Raw genomic sequence first — 24,982 nt, forward strand, 5'->3', positions numbered from 1 at the left:
TGGCCCCTACCCTGGGGGTCTTTAAGAAGAGGCTGGATGCCTACCTGGCTGGACTCGTTTGAGTCCCATTTCTCTTTTTGGGGTTTTTTGTTGTTCTCCCGCCCTGGCGGGGGGTCGGGCTAGAAGATCTACTAGGTCCCTTCCGACCCTTAATCTATGAATCTATGAATCCCTGTTTGGTTGACTCATCTGTGAAGGGTGCCATCTGTGTAGAGAGCTCAGATTGATCAGCAGGAGAGAGAGAATCTCCTGTAGTCCCTGAAGCTGAAGAATTGAGGAGAAAGAGGTGTGATCTTTTTAGCAGCAAGAAGTAAAATCTCCTGGGAATTACAATGGACAGAAGAACTTTATTGTGTAGATATTTTGTCTACATTTTATACCTGTGTTAATAAACTGTGCCCTTAGGGAGTGGTCCCGAATGAGTGTTTGATATACTATTAATTATTTGAGGGCTGGGGACATAGGTCAGGTAATCTACAGCATTATTATGTTAGCACACAAGAAACTAAAGTTCGGAGAGCAAGAAAAAATGCTTCTACTTCAAGGCACGGCACTAAACTGTCTGAACAGCAAAACAAAACCACTGGTAGTATCTCTCTTGGAGTCTACATATTCTGCCCCGACAAGGTCAGTACAATGAGAGTAGGGGTTAAAGGAAAACAGGAAACAGTGATGCTACTTGATGATCCCAGAACAACAGAGAAAGGCAGAAAGAGAGTACTCCAATGGGAAAACCTTTGACTGTAAAAGAGAGAATGTGGTCTAGAGGTCCATGACCACTGAACAGTAAATAAAATTACACCAAATTGAAAACACCAGCACATTTCTGATTCATGGTCAGCAGTTCCACATACTGAAAAAGAAATTACAACAGAGTCTGTCTTCAATAAGATAAACAGACCACTATGAGCTTTTGAAGTAAATGAAAATAATCTTCTTAACACAACTTTGTTAATGCAACTTTGTTGCAATGTGGGAGGTCCCCAACTAGCCACAGTGCTGGTCTTTCACTGCCTCTGGGCATGCCACCCACCTATCTCACCTGCCATGCCTTGTTGTTAAATAATTAAGGTCTTAATTAGGCAGGGGGCTACCCACTGAACGCCCTGTTCTCTTGGGCCTATCTATGCAGCTCCAACCGTCCCTGTACTGCATCCCAAGCCTTGTAGATGTTTCTAACAGCTGTGCTTTGCTCTGGCCTGAGGCCAGGTCCAGCTCAGCACCAACTTAGGCCTCTTGCGTTCTGCCCTATCATGAGCCACACTCGTTCCACCACCCTCTCACTGAGGCCTCTCTCACTCCACCAGCTCTCACCCTGTCTCTTTCATACTACCTTGCTAGGCCTCACTCAAACCACCTCCCTTTCCCTGGAGCCACACTCACCCTGCCCTCACCCAGAGGGTCCTCAGGCTTGGTTCCCTTCCCTCCATGGCCAACAAGCGCACAGCCTTTTGAGCATCTCCCACCACCCTCATCTGAATAAGCTCTGGGCAGTTCGCAAAACACTGGTCTGACTGGTCTCTCGCTAGGTCAGTCACCCAGCTTCTCATGATTCACCCCATTGTTTATCTCTCCTCCTCTGCCACCCCCCAGTTGGCCTCAGGTGCCCGAAGGCTTATCTGGACCTAATTTGGCCCCCTGTTAGCCCCCACTCACAAGGACCCAACTCATGCCCCTTTCTTGCAGGGCCTTATCTCAGCTCAGGCCCCTTACTTGCAGGGCCCCCCAACTACCTCTCTCTACTCGCTCCTCTCTCCAGAGCCTCACCACGGCCCCTCTCATGCAGGCCTTCAGGTACCCTTTTGCACCCCACTCTGCACCTCTGCCTCCACTGAAGCACATCCTCCACCCGCTTCTCTGGGGCCTGGTGTTGAACACCCCTGCAGGCTCAGATGCTGCTCTTCGGTGTGCTTGGCCCACACCGCTCACTCTCCAGGGTCATACATCCCACACAGGCTCAGGTGGCCATAGCCATGCCTGGTCCCACTACCCACTTTGGGCCTTGTGCCCTATCAGGCTCAGGTGTCCCACATGGACATACCTGGACCAGCTCCCTCTGATATCAGTAGTAACCCACCAGATGGTGGGAGCAGAGGTTATTAAAGCGCCCCGACCTGCCTTTCACTGTGATTGTCCTCGCACCTGGCATTTGATGGCCCTGCACCGCCACAGGCAGGACCACCAGGCCTCCCTATCTTGGCAGCGTGCAGTTGTAGGTCATGCTCAGGACTAGGAACCTCCAACACACCTCATAGCTCCTGCCCTTACCTTTATACTGTCTATGGAACAGCAGCTCCACTGGGAGAGGTGCGTTCCTCAGTGCCAGGCAGCAACTGCTGCCTCCAGCCCTGCTGGCCTGAGGCTTAAGATGGCCACTCACCTGTCTGCTGCCTGCCCCAGTTCTTATAGTGGCAGAGCACCCCGAGTGCCCTGACACCCACCTTCCCCCTTAATATGGTTCCTGGGGAGGGTTCTCCCCGCTGCTCAGTCACCAAGCTCCCCCAGAACTTGCCACATCCCCAAGTGGTGAGCATCCCACTGGTGCTCCACCACATACTTCTTAAAAAAAGAATTTTACAGGTAAGAATCAGATCCCTCATCTTCGAATAACGCAGATGCATTTAGAAAGTCAGTTTAGTTACAGACTACCTTTTTCATAAGGTCTTGGAAGTTGTTCTTTTCTTGCATCAAAAGCTCTTGGTGTCTCTTGATCTTATGCTGTAGATCCTCTTCATGCTCCTTCATGGTTAGAAGCTGAGTAATGCTGGAAGAATGTGATGTATAGCTCTCTTCCCTGAGAGCTCTCTCCTGAAATGCATTGTAAAAACATAGCTTCACTAAAATCTAATAAAACACAATTAGTTCATTCTCAAAAGCTTAGTATCTTTCAGTTGTGGATAGAATATGCACATGTCCACAATGAAATGCGCTATGCTAAGGATCAACGCCAAGACAATGAACTTCCATGAAGACTTAAACAACAAACCCTCTTGCAAAAAAACTGATAAAAGAAAACACTTCAAATAAATACTTCTAATCCATTTTAATACCTAATAAAAAATAAGCTAATCTCCCATTGGTAGTGACAGGGGCTAGGGACTACTCTATTAGTTGTTTGCAAGCAGCACCCCATCTTCACGTTGGATTGGGTAGTCCACTAACTAAGCAAATGAAGAATTCTGGGCTCTAGGTCAATGAGCTTTAGTATTTGGAGAAACAAATGTATCAGCTATACAATACATTATTGATATACATGCAATAATTCATTTAAATATTCTCCAGGAAGAGATGTCTCATCTATTAGACACAGTAAAAACATCAAGGAAAAGACAGGATTATCTAAACAGCTTTATCTTCTTCAAGAAAAAGGTAACCATGAAGTTTCCTCACTCTGGAGAAGGATAGGGTTATGGAAAAAAAAGACAAAAAAAATCCATCTTGAAGGAAAGTTTGACTTCAGCTGAATTAAGTAACAGTCCTGGAAGCTTTAGATCCTGAATAGAAATTAAGGATTTGGGGAACAGGAACACCCAACTGATCAAGGTTGTGGTTAACTACCCAAACTGAAAATCCTGAGGAATAAGGTTTATTTTGCAGTGTGATTTCTTGTTACTGGAAAGAACAGCCTATCAATGGAACTCAACCAGTCAGCCATCTGCCCTGTGTATAAGGTACAGATTGTGTTGTGATACTAGTCAGCAGGTGCATAGCAGGTCAAAATGACTTTTGTTAGAGATCTGTTAATTCAGAATGCCCTTGGTCAAAAAGGAGCTATCAAGATCAAAAGTCCCTTTTCAGCTTCCTATATCACTCTGTGTATTAGATGTAAGCCTAATCTCATGGTACACAAAAATGTTTTGGACTCTGGCCCCACTGGACCAAAATAACTAAATCAAACCAATTAGAACTACTGTGCGTTCTTTTTGGTGGTGAACACATTTATAATGGGGCGTCCATACTGTTCACTTATTGGTCTGAAGACACCATTTGTGACTGGAAACAGACTGTTTGCTGAAAAAATCTGCTAGAACTTGGCTCTTCTAGCTACTGGAAGTTGAGTAGTTGGAGTTATCCTATAAAACTAAACAATGTCTTTAGTCTGTGACCACATTTAAGAACACTTACATAGTCTGAGTGCCTCTTAACCTAGAGCCTTCAATGCCAAACCAAAATCTGAAATCAGCATCATGTTTAAAGACTTTGAATTCTTCATTTTAGGCAGCTGTGGTTCAAAACATTCAGGAAAAAATATGTTTTCAAACAAAACAATATATTTAAAGAAAAAAATAAATATGAAAAAGGGGAATCAATTCTATTCAGCCATGAAAGGCTAGGTTTGGAAAATGTACTGAAGGGCACTATGCAGACACAGACATGCACTTTTACTGTCATGGGCAACTTAGAGACAATTGTGGTTGCAATGACATTTGTGCCTCTATGAATGATGATGCCAAGGATGCACATCAACAGACTCTGATATTCAAATATTCTGATCTGCTATCATCATTAAAGTGCAAAAAAGATACCAACCCGAAGTATCAGGAAGATTCAACAAGAGTCTGAATATTTAAATAAAAATGAGGGAATTGCATAATTATGTGCCTGCATTTCAAAACAATGAACGTTTTGTCCTTCCAGAAATAGAATGGAAGAAAAAATTTAACTGGCCATTTCTTATTTACCTTCAGAAGTTTACAGATACCATTTAATTTGGATCAGATGTCCTACAGAGTTGCAAACAGTAAACATGAACTTAGTAAAATCTTAACATTACTGCATGGCAAAAATATGTATTTTTAACATAATGCATTGGAAAAGCACCATCAGGTTAGTTCAGTCTATGTAATCTCCTAAATCTTAACTTTCTTAATTTTATTAAAACCTTAATTTCTCTCTTAAATTTTAATTTTATTTAAGATGTATTGCTCTTTCCGTATCCTATCCTTACTATGTCCAGTTGCTTTTTTAGCTCCAAGAGCTGGGATCTCAGCATAGTATTTTCTTTGGTCAGGGATGCATAATCGCCCATCATTTTGTTTCTTAAAAAACGATCCTGCTCTGCCAGTAGCTCTCTCTCTCGCACTTGCTGATGAAGAAAACTTATCTCACCTCTAATCAAAGAGAGAGAGAAAGGCTTATTATTATTATTTTTAAATTCCATCTGAGCATTACTAACAAGCCATATGCTTTTTAAAAATTATGCACATTACAATATTATAAAAAACTGGTCAGATCTTAAAGTTAGGACATTTCATGCAGCTTTCTCAAATGCTCTGAATAATTTAATCAAAATCCAGCATTTTTCATAAATAGTATATGCAACCTCTGTCAAAAAACCAAATGAACTTGTTGAGTTCTATGATCAAAATCTATCTATGCCTATTAAATAAGAATAAATTCTAAAAACAAGGTTGACTCACTAGCAAGGCACATCTTGCTCGTAGGAGGTACCCTGTGGTAACAATGGAGAATTACTTCATAATGCACATACACGCATACATTCTTTTTCTCTCAAAACACAGAGATCAAGGAAATCAGCAAGACTCAAATATTATAAATATATATGACATCATTTAAAAACTCCTAGGACACTAGAGTTATAGAAGTATTTTAAATTATTAAAAAAATTGAAAATTATTACAGATATAGACCATATATAAGAAACCCAAAGAGCATGCTACCGTGTGAAAGTTCTAAAAATGTGAAGATGCGTATATTTGTAGCATCAATCTTAAAAATCATTTTGATTCAATATTTTAGGGCCAGATCTTACTACTTTATGAACCTCAACTGGTGTAGAGCAGCAAGGGTATAGCAGACAGTTAAGCAACTGTTGCCTAACACCAGAAAAACAAAAAGCAGCTGGAGTGTACATTGTATTTTCCCTCTACTACTTGCATCCTAGGCACATGCGTAGCTTTCTGCCCTTCCTGCTTATTCTCTCAAGCACTGAACTATGCAATTCAGAGCAAAAAGTTCACTCCTCCCCTCCTGATCCTTCTATTTGTTTTAGTAGTATAAGTGGGATTTGTTTCATGTTAAGCTGTATCAACTTCTTTCTGGTCAGTCTCAGAGGTATATGAGTTATGGCTGTTCTTCTGCTGGTAACACGGCATAAAGATCTGAGAGTACAATGTCCTGTCCCCACTAATAATTCAATCTCCAGATGTAGTTAGTTCTAAATGCTGAAGTGAGAGGGGCATTAGAAATACAAACAATTATGTGGACAGTGTTTTCCCTTTACAGAAATCTCTGAGCAGTTAGGGATGGGGTGGCAGCAAAGAGGCTGGTTACAGAAAACTTGATACCTGTTGGAGTGCAGGAGGGTCATCCAGAACAAAAACAGGGAATTGGCTATAACATGCTAGGTTGGCCATGGGCCAGTCAGCTGTGATGCACTGCTGGGACTAGCAGGGATCCTATTCTTTCTGTCTGAAGTTTGCTTTGTGATAAGAAAGAGAACAGAGAAGAGAGACCTGCAGTGAAGAAATATGATCCCTGCAGCATTTGAACACAACCAAACCGAAGCCCTTAGCCATGACAAGAGCTGACTGTCCAGGATGTAAAAATCAGAACTCAGCACTCTGGAGCTGCGTCACATTCTAGACAACAAAAAGGTTGGTTTGCACCATACATGGGACAAAACAAGCTGGCCTGGAGCTGTTTGGATTCAATTCATTTAGAAGATGCTGATCTGCATATCTAAACATATTAAATGGCTCATATCTCCAATGTTGGGAAATATTGCTCCCCACAGTGATTTCCTTTTGTAATCACATCTGATGCTGATAGAGGGCTGCTCCTATTCACACAATGGTATTGCTTTCATGTTACGCATACTGCACACTGAGGGGTTTAGCTCCAGCATCCCTGAAGGGCAGTGGGGCTGAATCAGAGAGAAGGTAGAAGAATATGTCCTAGCCACATGGCTGGTAGCCCGAAGGTTCCCATACCAGACTACTGCATAGGCTGCTACAAATACAACAGAATTCTTTATCAACTAAGTGGCAAAAAACCCCTTCAAACATATTTTGTATTACATAAGCTATTTTGTGTATTATAATTCTAAATGAAGGCAAACACCTAAAACATCCTTTACTTAAAGAATAAAACTTATTCTAGTATTTTGGTTTCTTGTGGTATTTTACATTTGAGATCTTCTCTTTCAGAAGTGTAATACTGTATGACAATATTAAACCCATCATATACGGGTAGCTTTGTAGCCTTGAATAAAAGATTTGATCAACCAAATGATAGAATCCTTTAAAAATATTTTCCACTTTTTCAAAAGTATTGTCTTTTTTAAAGGAAGAAAGCTCCTGAAGAATGCCAAATTGTTAACCATGGTGACTAAGGTCTGTCTATTAGACTGTATAAAGAAAGCTGTAGTACAAGCTCTCCTACATTGCCCTATTTGCATTAATCAGTCTCACTGAAGGGACTGCCACTGTTAAGGAAAGGCAGGCTTCTATTTTCTCCTTGTCTTTTGTCTTTCTCCTGGAAAACCAAAGGAGTGTAATATCTTTTGGCAAATGGGCAAGAACTGACATCAACCCCTTATGATTCCATGGGATCTGTTACAAAAAAAATGAATGCCAACTTAAAGTGAATTCAACCATAATGAAAAGTGAAACTGGTAAACCGAAGCCGAAGTTAGTAAAAGCCAAATCCCAACTATTCTCTCAAAACCTTCCAAATAACTTAGCTAATACCTAATATTACATGTGATCTGGTCTTGTATAACTGCTGTTTTTTTAAATATTTTGTCCTCCATTTCACGCACTGCAGTTTGCAATTTCAAAAGTTCCATTCTCTTTTCAGAAAGCCGCACCTCCACTGCCTTCTGCTGCTCTGACCGCTGCTTCAACTTGGTGTCCAGATGCATAAAAGGAAACAAAATTGCCACAGAATGAAAACTGAAATCATGGCATATATTGTTTATTTTTAAAATACACAGTAAAATATACATCAACCAACAAAACAGTTCCAATAATTAATCTGGTTCAAACTAACTCGGCTACTGTTAAACTGGCTAGTATTCTGAATATACGTTGGGCTTATCGTATTTATATTTGAAACAAGACTAGATACATAAAGCTCAAGTGGTAGGAGACCATACTTTTGGTGGCAAAAGATCTAAATATAATCCTAAGTATATGGTTGGGAATTGAGTTTACTACATCTAATAGAAGTATTTGAAAAATGAGAAACTGTTTATCTGAAGTAACCATATACCTGAATCCTGAAAAAACAGCAAAATAATATGAAAGGGGCAGTTGTGATCTGCAGACACTTAAACATACCAGTAATTTTAAGCATGAGCAGTCTTATTGAAATCAGCAGGGCTATTTGGACTGTTAATGTGTATAAGCACTTGTTTGACTGCAGTTTATGCGGTAACTGTAAATGAGGATTAGTGATGATAGAAATGCTTGTATTAATAATCTGTATTTGCCTTCTTTTTTGTCTCTTATTCTTATTTGTCTACCCATTATAAGAAGATTTTACTTACAAATAGCTCAACAGAAATATAAGATAAAAGTTATGATGATAATAAAAATGTTGTTTTCTAATCCACTGAATTCCACCTACTATGTCAGTGATAGTAAATATAACACTGATTTCTATTCCTGCCTCAGATAAAATTCAGTCCTCACAAAAGGTGCTGATTATTCATCAGTGAACACTAGATACCATACCTTTGACTGTATCGCAAGGACTTTCTGTTCACTGTTACTCAGGTTGGTCTCTTGCTGTTCCAACTCCTGCTTAGCATGAAGTATCTCCATTTCTTTGTCAGATGTTTCTCTGTATGTCTGTTCTTTCCTTTTCTTCAGTTCTATGATCTCTTCTACTAAAGCCTGCTTTTCTTTAGAATGACGTTCTAATGAGTGATAAAGTGATTAAGTAATAAAGTGATTAAGGGGTGATTTTAATAAATTTCAACTTTTTCCCACATAAATAGGTCAAGATTTTGCTAAATTTTTAAATCTTTTGACACCAGTTAGGAAGATTAATCATGTATCATTTTATCCAATATATCAGTCAATTTTTTATTTGATCAAATTAATTAAGACTCTCTTCTAAATGCAGGAGAGGACTGTCCTAGCGTAAGTCATTTTTTATGAATTAAATAGTTTTACTCCTCTGTGTCACCCTCTGTATGTTTTCTGCTCTTCCTGACTCCTTACAATTGTCTCTTACAAACTTTCTTCATTCAGTTACCCATGTTCAAGCATTATTCTGTAACCAACAGAGAAGAAAATGAACATGGACACTAATAATGCACAATATTAATTATGTTCCCATTTTTTAAGATGAGCAATTTTAAATTGTTACATGGAAGGGAAAATGAGAGAAAAGCACATAGCTTCTTCATTTGTTATCAGAATCTTTATGTATTCATCTGCATAAGTATATTTAAATTATTCTCTGTGATACTCCCTTTTAAGTAACCTTAATAAATGTATTAGCTTGAAATATATTTATATTGAAAATTATGATGAATTCTAGTCAAGATGGTGAAAGGGCAAAGTTACATTTGCATAATACTACAATGTCATTTTCTTAATAGCTGCCAGACATACTCCAAGTTTGAAAAAATCCCTGATTGCTATGCTAAAATATCAAGAAGAAGAAAACCAAATTATAATATTATTTCCATTAAACTTATCAACAATCACTGAAAAAAAATTACAAAATACAAGATTGGACATGAGAATGCTTGGCCAATATTACTAATTCATAAAGATCATGTAAGGTGCCAGCTAACAAATGGTTATTATTTTACTGAAAATAAAAACAGGGAAAACTACCCTTTCACCCCGCCTTCTGTATATTTCCTTTGTCTTTTTAGAATACAGACTCTTGAGACAACATATTTATCACACTGATACTATTATTATTGCAATGGAATAAGAATCTGAGAGATCTGGTCCCCAGTTGCATCAATTAACTCTGCATGAGCTGACTAGAAGTGATGGACAGGTGGAAGCAGGGTCATAGCAGTTACAAGCAGTAAGGTCACAAGTTTTATTTCGCCCTTAAGACTCCAATATCCAGAGCAGCTCAGATCAAGGCCAGATGGAGAGGTTTTCTTCTTTTACCACACCCTAAATGCCCAGGAATCTTCCTGGTAATTGGACTGGATTAGTCCTAAAAATTGAAAAATTAATAGATATTCCTAAAAATACTCTTAAACACGTGCTTAAATCCAGCAATTTTATGTCTCAGTTAATTTTAAAAAACTCAGAAAAAGAGAACTGAATAAACTGAAAACCCCCAAATCTCCTTAGATGTATAATTCTTGTGTGTTACTACTATGTCTGTTCTGCCTACTGCTCCCTCAGATACGGACCGCTGATCTGAAGTGGTAGTACATTATTTTACCACTTGATGGTGCCAAACATATATCCATTTTAAACTGGTAATTTAAAAAATACAAATCTTGTTTTGCAAAAACATTTATACTTAAACGTGAACATTATCTTTTTTACTTTTTCTGAAAATGTGTACAAAGTTATAGTTTAATGGATATCTGTAGCTACAACTTGCTTCAGATTTACCAGCTCTGACTCCTTTTTCTCTCTTTATGTTTCTGATTGTTTTTCCTTATTATTCACCTGTGACCACAGCTGGATGCAAATCAGAAGAAGAGGAAATTGCAATGGCCATGGTTTTTGTGTAAAATAAATTCATATTCACTAAACAGAAACTTACAAGAAGGTGAATGTTTTAAATCCCATCATGGCAAGGAGCAGATTACATACTGACAGCCAGGACTATTTTAATTATTCTTTAACCACTAGATAGAAATTTCTGCTGAACTACACTATCTTCTAATACAGATTATGAGTTCTATATATTGAAATATGCCATCTAGGGATCATGCACAGAAATCTAACATAGATGAGTCTTGAAATATTTACTAATGATTATACTGAGACTTAATAATCTTAGCACTTAACTTATTACCTTCGAACATCTAAAATTCTTCACACACATCTAATTAGCCAGACAGACAGTACAAATTATTAACATTTTAACCGAGCCATTGCCTAACTCTCTGAGACTGAAGTCACAAGCTACTTACACCAGAAACCGAAACCAAAACAGAACCAAAAATAATGCAACATATGCATGCAATAATTCATTAAGCTTTATTTTTTTTTACAACTGGGTTGCCCAAGTAAAATGGGGAATCATGTAACAGAGGTTCTCATTTCAACAAGATAGTCAATTTCAGTCTTTCAATACAGTAATCTGAAAGATATGAGTAGAAGATTTTCTTCCCAGAATCCAATTTTATACTTTCTGTTTTTGAGAAAGCTACTCTATTCCACAGGAAACCTCAGCGTTTATGGCTTTCCTACCTGTCAGGTATCTCTGAGCTCTGCCTTCTAGCAGCCTAGTCAACCACAGCTGTCACTTCTTTTGTTCAGTCTCTCTGGCTTCCCAGTTAGTAAATCCTAGTAAATGAATCTGACCCCTTCCTGATTTAGTTAACAATGGATTTTTTGCAGTTATTTATGAGCTGTAGATAATCCTTCACAATTACATATAAAGTGTAATATGGCATCAGCACAAAACTATATTTCGGACCTAGCACAACCTAATTACAATTTAGTACAATAAACACAAAATGGTTTAGGAATTATGAGGATTCATCTGAAACCTAAATAGCATATTTCAAACAATCATACACCTATTATTTAATGGATGGCTAACATACACAATATACTCATTTATATTTTGTATGAAAGGAAAACATTTAAATCTACAAGAAGGTATTTTTTCTTATGTAGACACCCTGGCTAGGGACAGAAGTTCCATATAAACTGGTTTAAGTCATCAGAAACTGGTTTAAACCTGTAACAGAGCATAAACACAGTGCACATAAACCAGTTTCAAAATGGCTGAAACCAGTTTGAGATAAACCTGGTACAATGTAGTATCAGACTTAACTTATTGAGGTCAAACCGGTTTGTGGAAATTTTGTCTCAGACCTCTTACTGGTTTAAGATAAATCAGAGTCCTCCAGCATCCCAGCAGCCCTGGGCTGGGCTGGCCCTGCCCCGCCCCCTTCTCCCTAGAGCACTGTCACTGCTCCAACTGGCTGAGAAAGGGCTGGGGGTTCAAAACCCTGTAATGAAGTGCTGCTGGGTGGGCCTGGCAAGGGGGCAGCAGCCCTTGCCAGGCATCCCCAGCCCCCCACCCTCCTCGCTGCTCCAGTGGCAGGAGCACGGGTGGGGCCAGACCCCAGTAGCCTGGGGGGGAAGCAGGGGTTTAATCCCCCACATTGCAGGGGGGGGTTGGTGCAGGCACCAATAAGCTCATGTGGCCAGACACTGATGGCCTAAGGGAAGGGGTGGGGGTTTAATTCCCCATTGCAGGCCAGCAGCAGTGCCGGCACTGACACTAGACTGGCTCTGCCCCACGCTGAAGATTGCCTCAGGTAGGGCCTGTGCTGCAGCGCCTGGGCCGAGTCCCTCAGAGGAACAGCCAGCCAGCCTTGGGGAGCAGGAGGGGGCAGTGGAGGGGGCGGAGGAGGGGGGGATGTGACCTGGCTGCAGGTGTGCTGGTGGGGGGAGTCGGGGCTAGTTATGGAGCCTAACTCACTGTTGCCTCCTGCTGCAGCAGCATGGCCTGAGCTGAGGCAGCCGCAGGGGGTGGGGGTCAGCACCTGTCACATCCTTCCTCCAGCCCCATGTGGGGGCTGCAGTTTGCAGGTGGCTGCAGCTGCAATGCAGCTCCCCGTCCCCCTCCCTCTTTCAGTGGTGGCGGCGGCTGAGTGAACTATTGTAGTGGGGAAAGGTGAAGCACCTGTCATCTGCCACCTGCTCACGGCGGCACTGGGCACTCAGAGTGTGGTGCTATGGGCCAAGGGAGTGGGCAGTGGTGGAGGAGGCAATGGACTGCCAAAGCCTGCTCTACAGACCAGGGTGTAGACAGCAACTGGCCCACAGTAGTCTGCCCCAAGCACCTGGTGCTGCCACAAGTGGGCACCAACTGACAGGTGCCTTAGCTCTGCCCACCGCGATGGTTTGCTTCACCACTGCCACTGCTGGGAGAGGGAGGTGTGGGTTGCTACAGGCCAGTCCATGCTTAGGCCCCGGAGCCACAGGCCCAAGCTGGACCAGGCCATGGCGGTCCATTGCCTTCCACCGCTGCTGCCTACTCCCCTGGCCTGCAGCAGCCTGCCCCGAGTGCCCGGCACCACTACAAAGAGGTGGCGGGTGACAGGTGCTTTACCTCCATTCGTCATGATAGCTTGTTCTGCTGCAGCCACCGCTGGGAGGCGGGGAGGGTGAGGAGCTGCACTGCAGCTGTAGCCCGCCTGAAAACTGCGGCCCTCATGTGGGGCTGGAGGAAGGAGGCAGCAGGCAATGATGCCACCCCCTGGGACCACCCCAGTCTAGGCCATGCTGCCACAACAGGAGGCAGCATTGAGTCAGGCTCTGTGACTAGTCCTGGCTTCCTACCCCCAACATCCACGTCACATCTCAGCTTCCCAGCCCCTCCCTATGATCATCTGGCTGCTCCTCAGAGGGACTCAGGCCAGGGGGCCATGACAATGCCCCCACTGCTGTTGCCTGCATTGCAGGATTAAACCCCCATCTTCCCCTCAGGTTACTGGCATCAGGCCATGGCGGCCCTGGGTGCATGGCTCCAGGTGCATGAGCGGAGCCTATTGATGCCCACGTTCCCCCCCTCCCCCCCAGCTTCCCCTCAAACTACTGGGGTCTGGCCCCAGCCCCACTCCTGCCACCAGCCAGCAAGTGAGCAGGGTGTAGGGGGCTGGGGACCCCTGACAGGGGCTGCTTCCCCCTTCCTCCTCCAAGCAGACCCCAGCTGGGGTCCCTACAGGTAAAGGTGGGGGTTTAAACCCCTCCCCAATCATACTCAGGCCTGCCCAAACCTGGCTGTGCCCCTTCCCTCAGCTTAGTTTCCCTCCAGCTGAGGGCTCACTCTAGCACCTCCCAGCTTCTAGCCTGGGCCACTGCAGGCATGTGCCTGCATTTCCAGAGCCAAAAGTGAATGTCTATTCACTTGCAAATTGGTTCAATCTAGACAGGTTAGACTAACCTGCAAAGACTGAATCAATTCAGGCTCTGGCTTTCTGAATGTCTGTCTCTAGCCTCTGACATCAAATTGATCCCAGATCAATTTGTTTAATCTTGAGGGGTTTCCTGGACTGTATCCAAATCAGCACATGAGAAAAACTGTCTATGACCTGGCCCCACAATCTGAGTATAGATACACTCCTAGGACTGAGAATTTCAACCGCTCTGGGATTATCCACAGCAGCTTCTCTCAGGCCTGCCAAAGATAGAGCTCTTCAGAGCTGGCACCAGGGATAAACCTGGAGCAGTCTCCCTGGTAAAATTCTAGGTTTGGAATATGCTTGCAGATTTAGATCTGTGGGATGTGCTCAGTTTTGTTCTCTGGAGAACTCGCCTCAGCCACTATATAGATAAGTCCTTCTTGAATCCTGAAAACTTCCAGAATCTTCTTAGAGAAAAGGTGAAACTTTATAATAGAGTAAAGAAAACATTTCATATAGTTCACAGTTGACTTTGGGATTCATTGTTACAGGATATAATTGAGAGAAAAACCTTAGCAGCATTCAAATATTTAAGAAAACCAAGAGCAGGAATAACAAAATAGAAAATAAAATAAAACAAAGACTTGGGCTACAGCACAAACCCTTTTCCTTCAAGATACATCTCAATCCTCCACTACCGGGGTTTAGGAAGATATTCTAATTGTGGGCAGGTTATTTAATAATTGCCTACTGCAGGATTTCTTCCACTCTGAAGTAAGGTACTGGTCACTGTTGGAGACAAGACATTGGACTAGTGGGACCCCTGCTCCAATCCATTATGAAAGAAACCCACAGAATGACTCATTTGAAGAGGATGAGGCCTAGGTCCTATGTGAAAAAGCATGGAAGTCACAAGCTCTGTGATTCAAACACTGGCACCAAAATTGTTTCTAATAGAACATCTTGTAGAAAGGACCAGCAAAGCATTTGCTATTTCTTAAGGCCTGAGTGTCTCCTAGTTAAGGAGCTGTTGAACACAGACAGGTTACCAGTTCAGGTCTTCTGTCACTAGTGGATAGAGGGAAATCATTGGACCTTTGTTTTGCTGCACATCAGATGCCCCATTCCTCTGACAGCGAAGCAGACAGATCTGTCTGTCAGAATGACTAACCCCTACATTATTCTGGCTGTTCCGTCTTCCATTGTGTCTGTGACCTAAAAATACTTTCTTAATTTATGGAACTTGATACGCTCTTAACTGAGAAGCAGAAAGGAACTGGAGAATCAAGAGGCAACACACTTGTAAAAAGTAAAGGACTGGCACCATAACTGCTGCTCTCAAAAGCAGTAAACAGATTTCTCCCAGGAGAAAGCTTTTTTTCTCAGGATACTACAGACACTCACATCCACTTTCCTGCTGTAAATACCTGTGTGCCCTTGTTGACCAACTACTGGCAGAGGAGCAGCAATGCAGCTTGGAGCCACATACAAACATTATATTTCTACTGGGAGAATCATATTTCTCGTGGTAGGAATTAAAAGTATACAAGCATTCAGTCAATTTCCCCTGGAAGAAAAGGGTCAACTGGAAGATCTACCTTGCGAAAGATACTTTCACAAGAGTGAATGCTTATATGGTCCCTGGAAAGGCTATGTGTTTATATTGCTGTTCTACTCCTGTTTTTATTTAGGTCAAAACCCAGGACACTCAGGACCATCTCTAGTGATACACCTGTTTACAGTCAAATGGTCTTTCACTACCCAGCAACAAAGAAAAGAACACTTGCTCATGCTGGAGAGATTAAGGCAATTGAGATCTCAGTTACCTTTCTCTGGAGTTTGCATTACTCAAACATGTTAAAAAGATAAAGAGAGTGCATGCACATTCATGCATTGACATTTTGACTTAAACAGTATGTAAGGTCTTAGAACCGATATCAAAGGAAAAAAGTCAAAGATACGACTGCAAATAGAAAACATCAGAAATGCAAGTTTATCTGAGGACAATCATGTTAGACAATTTAATATTCTCCCATGATAAAATCATGGATAAGGGCAATGCAGTAGACTTAATTTGTCTAGCTTTAAGGAAAGCTTTTGATACTGTACTTCCTGGGAAATTATTGTCCAAAGTAGAATAGATGAGGATCAGTGATACAATCATGAAGTGGATACAGAGCTGGCTCAAAGAGAAACTAGAGCAGGTTATGCTGACTGGAGAATTTTCTGGCTGGAGAGTAGTTGCCAGTGATGTTTCTCAGAGGTCAGCCTTACGACGTATCTTGTTTAACATTTTGTTATCAGCCTTAGTACTAAAACTAGTTGTTTCCTCATAAAATCTGAATCTGAGGTGACATGAAAAATGTTAATAATTTTGTGGATGAAGCATTAGAAACAGAATGAAGTTTAGAAGTATAAATGCATGTTAACTATATCCTCATATTATTACACCTTACAAGTACATTATTGGAGAGACTGTTAGGGAAAGAAAAGAGATTGTAGGCTGAAAAACAACATCAGGACACAATCAAATAGTTACATACTGGATATAGGTAAATTTAGATCAGAACTTAAAAGATTTATGTTGGAGGGGTGAAGTTTTGGTTGGAATGGTTGTTCAAGCCAAATAGTAGGGTATAAATTCATTGAATCATTTACAGATTAAACGGGATCAATTTATGGAAGCGATAACATAACACGACAGGCAGTTGTGGCCCTATAATCACATGTGGAATTGTGTATATGCATTCTTTAGGTTGGGTTACTCTTTGTAGTGTGGTAGGGTCTTGCTCTTCTGTTCAGGGTCATACTAGTCCCCAAATCTATGGTCAAGAAGGAACTTTTCCTCTAGATTAGACTAGTAAAAACTGTGGGGGTTTTCACTTTTCTCTCTAGAGTGGAGCATGGTTCTTTCCAAACCCATGTTCCTAAATAATTACCATTTGCAACATTGATATGGTTATTAATTCGCTCTCTGTCTGCTTGCAGCATATTCAAACTGCTTTCCTTTTGCTTTAGTTCCAAGTGGAGGCCATCAGCTTGAGTCTGTAATTCCTGTCAAAAAAGTATTAAACATTTTTTGTGGTGAAAAATCATCTGCTCAGTCACCTAGTTATTAAAAATCATTTCTGTAAATGTAGTCTTATCTACTATTGCCTTTTGCCTCTCAGCTCAAAAATACACATTTAAAAATACCTGCATATTAACAAATATATTCAGATACAAATTGTATATTTAAGCCAAGATTCATAAAGGTCTTGATAATGTACCTTACTCCAGTTTTTCCTGGAGTCAGTCAGTCCATTAATCCCATTAATTTCACGTGGAAGTTATGCACTTAAATGCTTTAGTAAATCTTCCCTTAGTGTCTGTTCATATTCTATATTGTGTACATTAAGACACTTACTGCATACTGAATGTGGTAAGCTCAGGCACGTTAAAACTCTGAAGAATGTAAAATGTTGGTCTCATTTGTTGTAGCACTTACAAGGAAGTTTTGACAAAAGTATTTTAAATGTTTCGTTAATAGGCATAAAAAATAAGCAAAGATGGCAATTTACCTAGCTACATTAGTTATCTAAAAAAAATAATCATTTTAAAATAACATTTTAGCAAAGAAGTCTAAAAAATACTGGCCAGCCACCCAATTAATTGTATTGGCTGGCCAGTAAATAACAGAAGAGTTTGTTTCCCATTAAAAAAAAAAGCAATCCTCTTTTTGGATTTACTGTATCAAATGTCATCAACAAAGCATTGGATGTTCCTTAGGGTGGCAAATTTAAACTGATGTTTACTTACAGCCAAATTCAAATGGAGATGGTGGGAGTAACAAGGGATGTTGGCTTTTTCAGAGGTAGTTTGAGGGCCTAGGGTCAGAGGAGGAGAGACCCAGTGCATCTATGCTGAGATACTGGTGCACCAAAAGCTGTGGATAGAATTATTGCTTTGGCTTTTAGAGCTGTAGCAAGGCCATGACGTGCCAATATCCTGGCACAGAAACACTGCAATGCTAGCCACTCTAGCTGTGCCACCACTGCATACAGTCCTTTTTCTTCCATGACCTTACACATCCTGGCAAAACTCCATTCTCCACAAAAACCACATATATCTACTCCCCTTCTCCACAGTACCTACCTCTATTTCTTTGACTGCCTACAGGGCTCCAAACACACACAAACAATATGTGTAGAGCCGTGTGTGGCAAATCTGAGTGTTAGGCTACTAGCATCAAAGAAAGGAAATAACTTAGAAATATCAATTCCATTGGCTATCTTGGTAGTGTTCAGAACCATTACTTCAAATTAGTGAACGGCTCTTAATAAGTAATTTTAAATATTAAAAATGTTATCGGACCATATGTAGGTAGTAAGTGTGAAATTTGTGGGAATTTTGTTTATCCATTTAGAGGAACTGAGACATGCAAGGAAATCAAGCCAGACATGTTTAAGAGGGACCATTTAATAAAAAAATCTTCTGTAAAAAATTAAGTACTTCACAATAAATTGTCCTCTGAAAAGTTACTGTGTCATATTTGGAAGCTGAATTAACTTCGTTAACATGTAAAACTGAGGGAGATTTTTTTGCTTGGTTTGAGTGTATGTTTCAATGCCTTGCAGATTACTTTATCATAGGTCTTTGTAATTCCACCATTAGCTTCGTTCCCACAAAACTAAATGGCACTTTTTCTCAGTAGCTCCAAAGCATTTTAGAATATGATGATATATAGGGAATAATTACGAAATTTTTCAAGTAGTCTGCAGCAGATAATTTCTTCTTTTTTTTTTTGGTTTCCCCCCAAATTTCCAGCTGTTGAATGAAATGTGCCATGAATTTTTTAGGAAGATTGTTATCATTCTTGATGATGGCTACCAGGTGGGGCACAAACTTTTGGTGGGGTCTAATTCGTAAGTGGGGAGCAATTTCAGTTATACAGTGAACCCTAAAACCAATATTTTCCATTTTAAGGAAACTGATGCCCCTAAGTTCTCTCTTACTATACATCTCTCCCTCCCCGCTCACATTTTTTTTTTTATTACCAACAATGTATTTTGCAGTGTACAACCCAGAAAAAATGAGAAAGTCTCAGCCTCAAACCCTGGCACTTAATGTATAGTAAAATGAACATTGTGCATGTAGCTAAAATCTATTTAAAATATACCTTGCTGAAACTTTGGTCTTTGCTGCATAGAATACTTGGTATGTATTTTAGTTAGATCTTAGTAAGCATTATTACATCCTGTTAAAAGTTATAACATGTTCTTCACAGATGCATGGTAAAACTTACAATGATCTCAACCAGTTGTGGGTGGCATTGGAGGCAGCTATGTCCCCCCACCTCCACCCCACAAAACTGGCCCCAGCACCAGGCACCTCAGTTCGCACTTCTGTCCTTGAGGATGCAGCCCCCACATGTGGAGCCCACATCCTTTTTATTTCATGCCCAGCACTCCCCGATCTGGGAGTGCTTCCTCCTGGCATTCAGGCATGAGCTGGGTCTCTACTGCTTGTAGCAGAAGGGAGGCATGGAGAGCCAAGCCCAGAAGAGGGTGCCGCTCCTGACACTGGTTCCACACGTGTCACTGTATCTGCAGGGTGAGCTAACTCTTTGTCACTTGAGCTCTTCAGCTGGCTCCAGTGCAATGAGAATTGGCTGGGACTGACAATCAGCCGGGGATATATCACCCTCTGATTGAGAAACCCTGTGCTGTATGCAAATACACAGCTGGAATTTTTTTTAAGTTGAGGCTAGAGAATCCATTTAGTTACTCTGCTGGCAATGGGTGGAGGGAGGCATAGGGAGCCAAGTCTGGGAGAGGGCTCTGCTCCTGCTGGTAGATCCATTTAGTTACTTATTCAGCTAACTGAGTGTCACAGCCCCCAACACTGCACTGGAATCTTGAACTCATATTATTTCTGTGGAACAGTCCTACAACAGCTACACACATGTTGCTTAATATGATTTGAAGACACTCCTCTCACAAAAAGTCATTAATTTGCTATGATGAAATTGCACTTTGCATGTGTTTTACTGCTTGCATGCATGTGTGGGTGTTCATGTTTTAAGTGAAATTAACACTTCTTGAGTGTAATGTGCGACATGACCCTTTATGGGCCAGTTATGTAAATATGTTTCAAGGGTGTAATTTTCTAGTGTTTTAAAAAGACTCCCTCCTCAACAAAAATGTTACTTTCAGTTACAATTTTAAAAAATAAGAACTTAAAGTTTCTAACTATGTGGCCAGATTTTTAAAAGTGCCTCAGACCTGCCAACTCCTAGGGAGGTCACAGAGTCACTTTTGAACTTCAATATATTTCTGAACTGAATACAGATTATGTCTAGCTGTGACTTAATTTTCCAGTTCATGAGCAAAGAACACAATATCCTTATTCAGTCAATGGGTACATTTTTCTCTTTTGATTATATACAGAACATCTCATAAAAATTCCTTCATTTGATTAATAACAACAAATGTTTGATGTGCTGCTTCTTAACCTAGTTTGTTATTAATTTTAGTTAACTCCTACACAAATTCATTAAGTGCCTGGTAACACCAGAGCACACCGTACAATAGTACCTAAACATGATGTAGCCACTAACACACAATAAATCTAATGTCACCTCTCAACTCACTTGATCATTTCCTTTTTCTGGTGTGGTGGTCTGTCAATAAAGTATTTAGGCATGTATATTCCAGATTTAGCAAAATGAGGTATTAGGTCTCCTAAAGGTTTCATATCTTTGCCAACATAACCAAACTGAACAGAAGCATTTTTTCCATATTTAGCTATAGAGAAATATACTGAGGCTATGGAAAAATGGACTTTTCCAAAAGCAAGCAAAAATAACCAAATGATTTAGGCAACTACATAGTTCCTCTCTTCTCTAAAACAATTTTTGGGTTTGTCTATTCATGGAAATTGACTGGTGTAGTTACAGAAATATGATTATTCTACAATCGTTATATGGACGTAACACCTGCATGTGGACACTGTTTACCAAAATATTAAGATATTTATGATTTTTTTCTAAAATGAAGTTGTATTTATTCCAGAATATAGTGCCCATATAGAATAAATTATATTAATATAGCTATAGCAGAATAGTTGCTCTGCTATTACTATGCTGATTAATTTATTTTGGTTACTTACTCTGGTCTGATTCTGTTAGATTACTTATCCAACCTGATATTAAATTATTATCATTTGCCCCAAATTTAAAAACCCTGGAAAATAATTGACAGTATCCTTTTAAAACAAAGTACAATCACCACACTATGAAACTCATTGTCCATTATATTCATAAGCAATATCTAGGTTCACTTTATTTGAAACACTTTAAGAAAAAATATTTCCTCTGTGTATGCATATGACAGTATTGTTATAGGCAATGATCCTGCAAATCTTCATGCATGTGGTTTATTTTAAGCAAATTTAGAAATTTAGAACATAGGCAGAATACTTAGAGTCTTGTTGCAGCTCCAGAAGTGAGAGTTGGAATCTTGCTCTGGACCCAAGCTAAAGGCTGCCCCATGTGACAATAGTTCCTGGTCATTTCGGTCAGCAAGTCAAAGATGGCCCGCTGCAACATGAGCCATTATATTACACATATTCAATTGTTTGCCATTGGCTACAGCCATCAACTCTGCTGGCTAGATTAAGTGGGTCTTCACCTTTTGAGTCCGGCCGAGGATCAGCTGTTCATTCATTCAGTTTCCCCTTCTGTTAAGTGACTCTAAAACAGAACTAAGGAAAACTTCAAAAAATGTGATTGTAAAATCACGGAACTAAAGAAGTTTTAGAGAAAGTGCAATAGCTTGAAATTATTTTAAGTTGTTTGAATTTGACAAGATACCTTTAATATTTTTCTAATTTAGTTTTCTAAGAAACCCCTCTATCAGCATTAAAAAGATAGAATATTTGCTAGAACAGAAGTAAACTATGAAGTTTTTGTGCTAGAATATGGAAAAAAATATATTACCTGGATTTTTTTAAACACATGCTTAGTTTCAGAAACGATGAGGGGTTGAAGATCTGTAGTTTTTTTAGTTTGTCTCCGAGTGATGAAGAAGTTAAGGTCATATATGATTAAAAACAATCTGCATAAGTAACTAAATCAAAATCATAACACTAAACATTTTTCTCTACTTACATGATTTTTCAGTGGAAGTTTTCTTTTGGGTATCTTTCTAGATCATTTTAGGTGAAAATATAAATGGAACCATGAAAGATATAGAAAACTGGCTTCCAGTTCAAGGAAGTAGATCTGCTGCTGGAGGTTCTTAATGTATTCAGATTCTATACTTGAAGTTGTACTATCCATAGCTAGAAACGATTAAGATAAACTATATGTACTTTTTAAGTATCAGTTTTTACTACTGTACTCACAATTATTTATCTGTACACTTCTGTCTTTATTCTACTACTTCTAAACATCTTAGTACATTTTCTTTGGTCTTATTCAATACGCTGTAATGTGTACTTGCCAAAAGGAAACTTGGTTACTATTGCTATACTTTAATGGCAATGTTAAGAACAAGATGACTTCCTAATCAGTTTTTCAGGAAAATACCTATACACAAGAAAAAAGAGACCCTAAGGAGCATTATTTTTGCATGTGAAGACTGTGTGTCTAGCTCGGAAATATAAATAGATTTCAAAATTGCAATAGGGCAGAAAGAATGACCAGATCCTACTTCTCAATAATCAGGATGGTGGGATACATACTGACCAGGTTAGGAGATGTGTGTAAGCCAAAAGCCAGTGCATTATGCCAGCAAGAAATGAAAATAAAAATAGTTCTTCTCCTCACCTTTCTAAAGTCTGATGGTTCTCATCTTTCATAACAAGGTTATCATCACCCTTCTGCTCTGTAATTCTTTTCCTTTGCTCCTGTATTTAAAACCCAACAATCTCATCAATAACCAAAATTCTGCTTTAATTTATCTGTCCTCTAGCTCATTTTCAGTGCTCCTTCCAGCCTCTTTTCCCTCTCCTTCCATTTAAATGTATTTAATATAGGCATAACAAAATAATCAAATTTATGATTTAATTTGAAATTATGACCTATATTAAGGCTGAAACTTAGTATAATCTATTGACATAATTAAAAATAAATAAAAAATAATATTCAATCAGGACATTTGTTGCTGCATCTATAAAGATCAACTGGGGAGGTGACTGGCTACATTTCTGGAACCAGGTTGTTGAAGTGAAGTGATAAACCTGCTTTTGACAGTAGCAGCTTCTTCTGCAGGTAGGCAGAGAATAATTTCTTAATTTCAGTTTACTTAGCTAGTTCAGTTCAAAAACGAATTCATTTAAATTTGAGACACTAATTAGGACTTGCAAAAGCAAAACAGTTTCTTTTCTCCTTCCAGTACCTGAAGGAAAATTAGGTACAAAGCGTGGAGTTCTAACTCTAATATCTCAAAAGACATTGCAGGCAAAAACAATCATATCAATGTACTAATAACTGATAATTCCTCCTTTATTTAAAAAAATGTTATAAATACAACACATTTTGATGAACTTTTTATGTAAGCACATTTAATTTAGTTCTAACTAACAAAAATGTTAACTTTCTATATTTTAATTGCTTTCTAATTGCCATAAACAGCTTAATGCAAATCCTAAAAATATCACATTAAACAGAAAATGTTTACTCCCAGTTTCTAAAATAACAGAATATTTCCACTATGAAAATGTGTATTAAGAAACATTATTATTTCAATGTGTGTACAGCAAAACTGCAATTACATGCAAATCAACGGGTCTTAATTGTTACAGAACCTGGAATTTTCACACAAGGATGTTTTACAACCTGCTTAGTTTGCATCAGGTTGCTGAATTAAGAATAAGCTACTCAGCTGATTTCTGTGGCTTTTACTTCAAAGGGCACTACTTCTCCACTCAGCTGGAGCATAGCTAATTGGAAAGGCGATACATTTTAAAATAAAAGCCACAGCAAGCAGTTTCAGCACTTCAACTGGCCTTCACCGCTGTTTGCTGTGCTTATATGTACCCCTTGTTAATTTGCTAACCCTCATCCTCTTCGCTACCACTACAAAGAGTCTAGTCTGCTGTACCAGCTAACAACAATTAACCTTCCTTCTGAAAAATTACTAAAAAATATAGATTTGGAACAAGACTAAAATCAGTGAGTTATCTGCAGATTTAAATTGTAATTAACATTGGCAATTTAAATAATTTTGATTTAAATCAATCCACACTCTTCACAAGGCACCAGGCAAACAAAGTGCTGTGACTCCTTTCAGTAAATGTTGAAGTGCTCAAAGTATCTATTTCCAAAAACAGGAAGAAAGCAAAGGTGTTACATGCATTTATTTGAATTTGCAATCTTTCACACAAAATATACACTGAGGGTTATCCAGATTTAGTGCAGTGTCCAATTTGTAACATTCACTTCAAATAACCCTAGATGGATACAGCTGAATATGCAATTATACTAAACAACTTACAGGTGTCTTAGTTTTCAAAGTATTACTTAACCACCTGGCACGAGTTGAGTGTTTAGCCATGTAATGCTCATTTTTAACTCTTCCTACATTGCAAAGCAGAAGAGTGTAAACAGGTTCAGCAATTGTACAACAGAACCTTGTATTCAGTGAAATAAAAGGGGCCAAATTCCAAAACAATGAAAGAAAATAATTTCCCACGTGACTTGTAATCAGACCATGAAATTCATTGGTCAACAAACAGTATGGAAACAGTCCTCTCTTTAGTTGTCCCTTGAGCTCAGTATGGAAACCAAGAAATTAGGAAGGTTCAAAACATGATGGGAAAATGACATGGATAACAAAAATATCCAGAGTTAAAATAATAAACACTATGAAATGCTTTGGTAGAAATAGAAAACAGTAAGCTTCAGGTCTTAAAGTAACCTCTGTTAGGAATTAATATGACATTCCTATAGGGACA

At 39.6% G+C, this 24,982-nt stretch overlaps 1 protein-coding gene across 2 annotated transcripts in view; it reads right to left on the minus strand.

Annotated features, from left to right (window-relative positions):
* The window catches only part of LOC109299539 (kinesin-like protein KIF15), a 38,000-nt gene that overhangs the window by 4,346 nt on the left and 8,672 nt on the right, over positions 1 to 24,982 (minus strand). The window contains exons 1-8 of one of the 2 annotated variants that reach the window (XM_019520017.1): positions 22,854 to 24,952; positions 22,276 to 22,366; positions 22,023 to 22,101; positions 16,984 to 17,098; positions 8,700 to 8,884; positions 7,713 to 7,867; positions 4,949 to 5,111; positions 2,650 to 2,808 (exon numbers count right to left, since the gene is read on the minus strand). In XM_019520017.1, the coding sequence (XP_019375562.1) occupies positions 2,650 to 2,808; positions 4,949 to 5,111; positions 7,713 to 7,867; positions 8,700 to 8,884; positions 16,984 to 17,098; positions 22,023 to 22,101; positions 22,276 to 22,364 (945 nt within the window). In that variant the 5' untranslated portion in view covers positions 22,365 to 22,366; positions 22,854 to 24,952. Of the gene's footprint in view, positions 1 to 2,649; positions 2,809 to 4,948; positions 5,112 to 7,712; positions 7,868 to 8,699; positions 8,885 to 16,983; positions 17,099 to 22,022; positions 22,102 to 22,275; positions 22,367 to 22,853; positions 24,953 to 24,982 lie in introns of those variants that run through there. The other variant, XM_019520018.1, reaches the window with a different exon arrangement.

Source organism: Gavialis gangeticus, unplaced genomic scaffold (genome assembly GCF_001723915.1).
Source record: "Gavialis gangeticus isolate Ggan-Ray unplaced genomic scaffold, GavGan_comp1, whole genome shotgun sequence".
In the NCBI taxonomy this organism is placed as follows: Eukaryota; Metazoa; Chordata; order Crocodylia; family Gavialidae; genus Gavialis; species Gavialis gangeticus.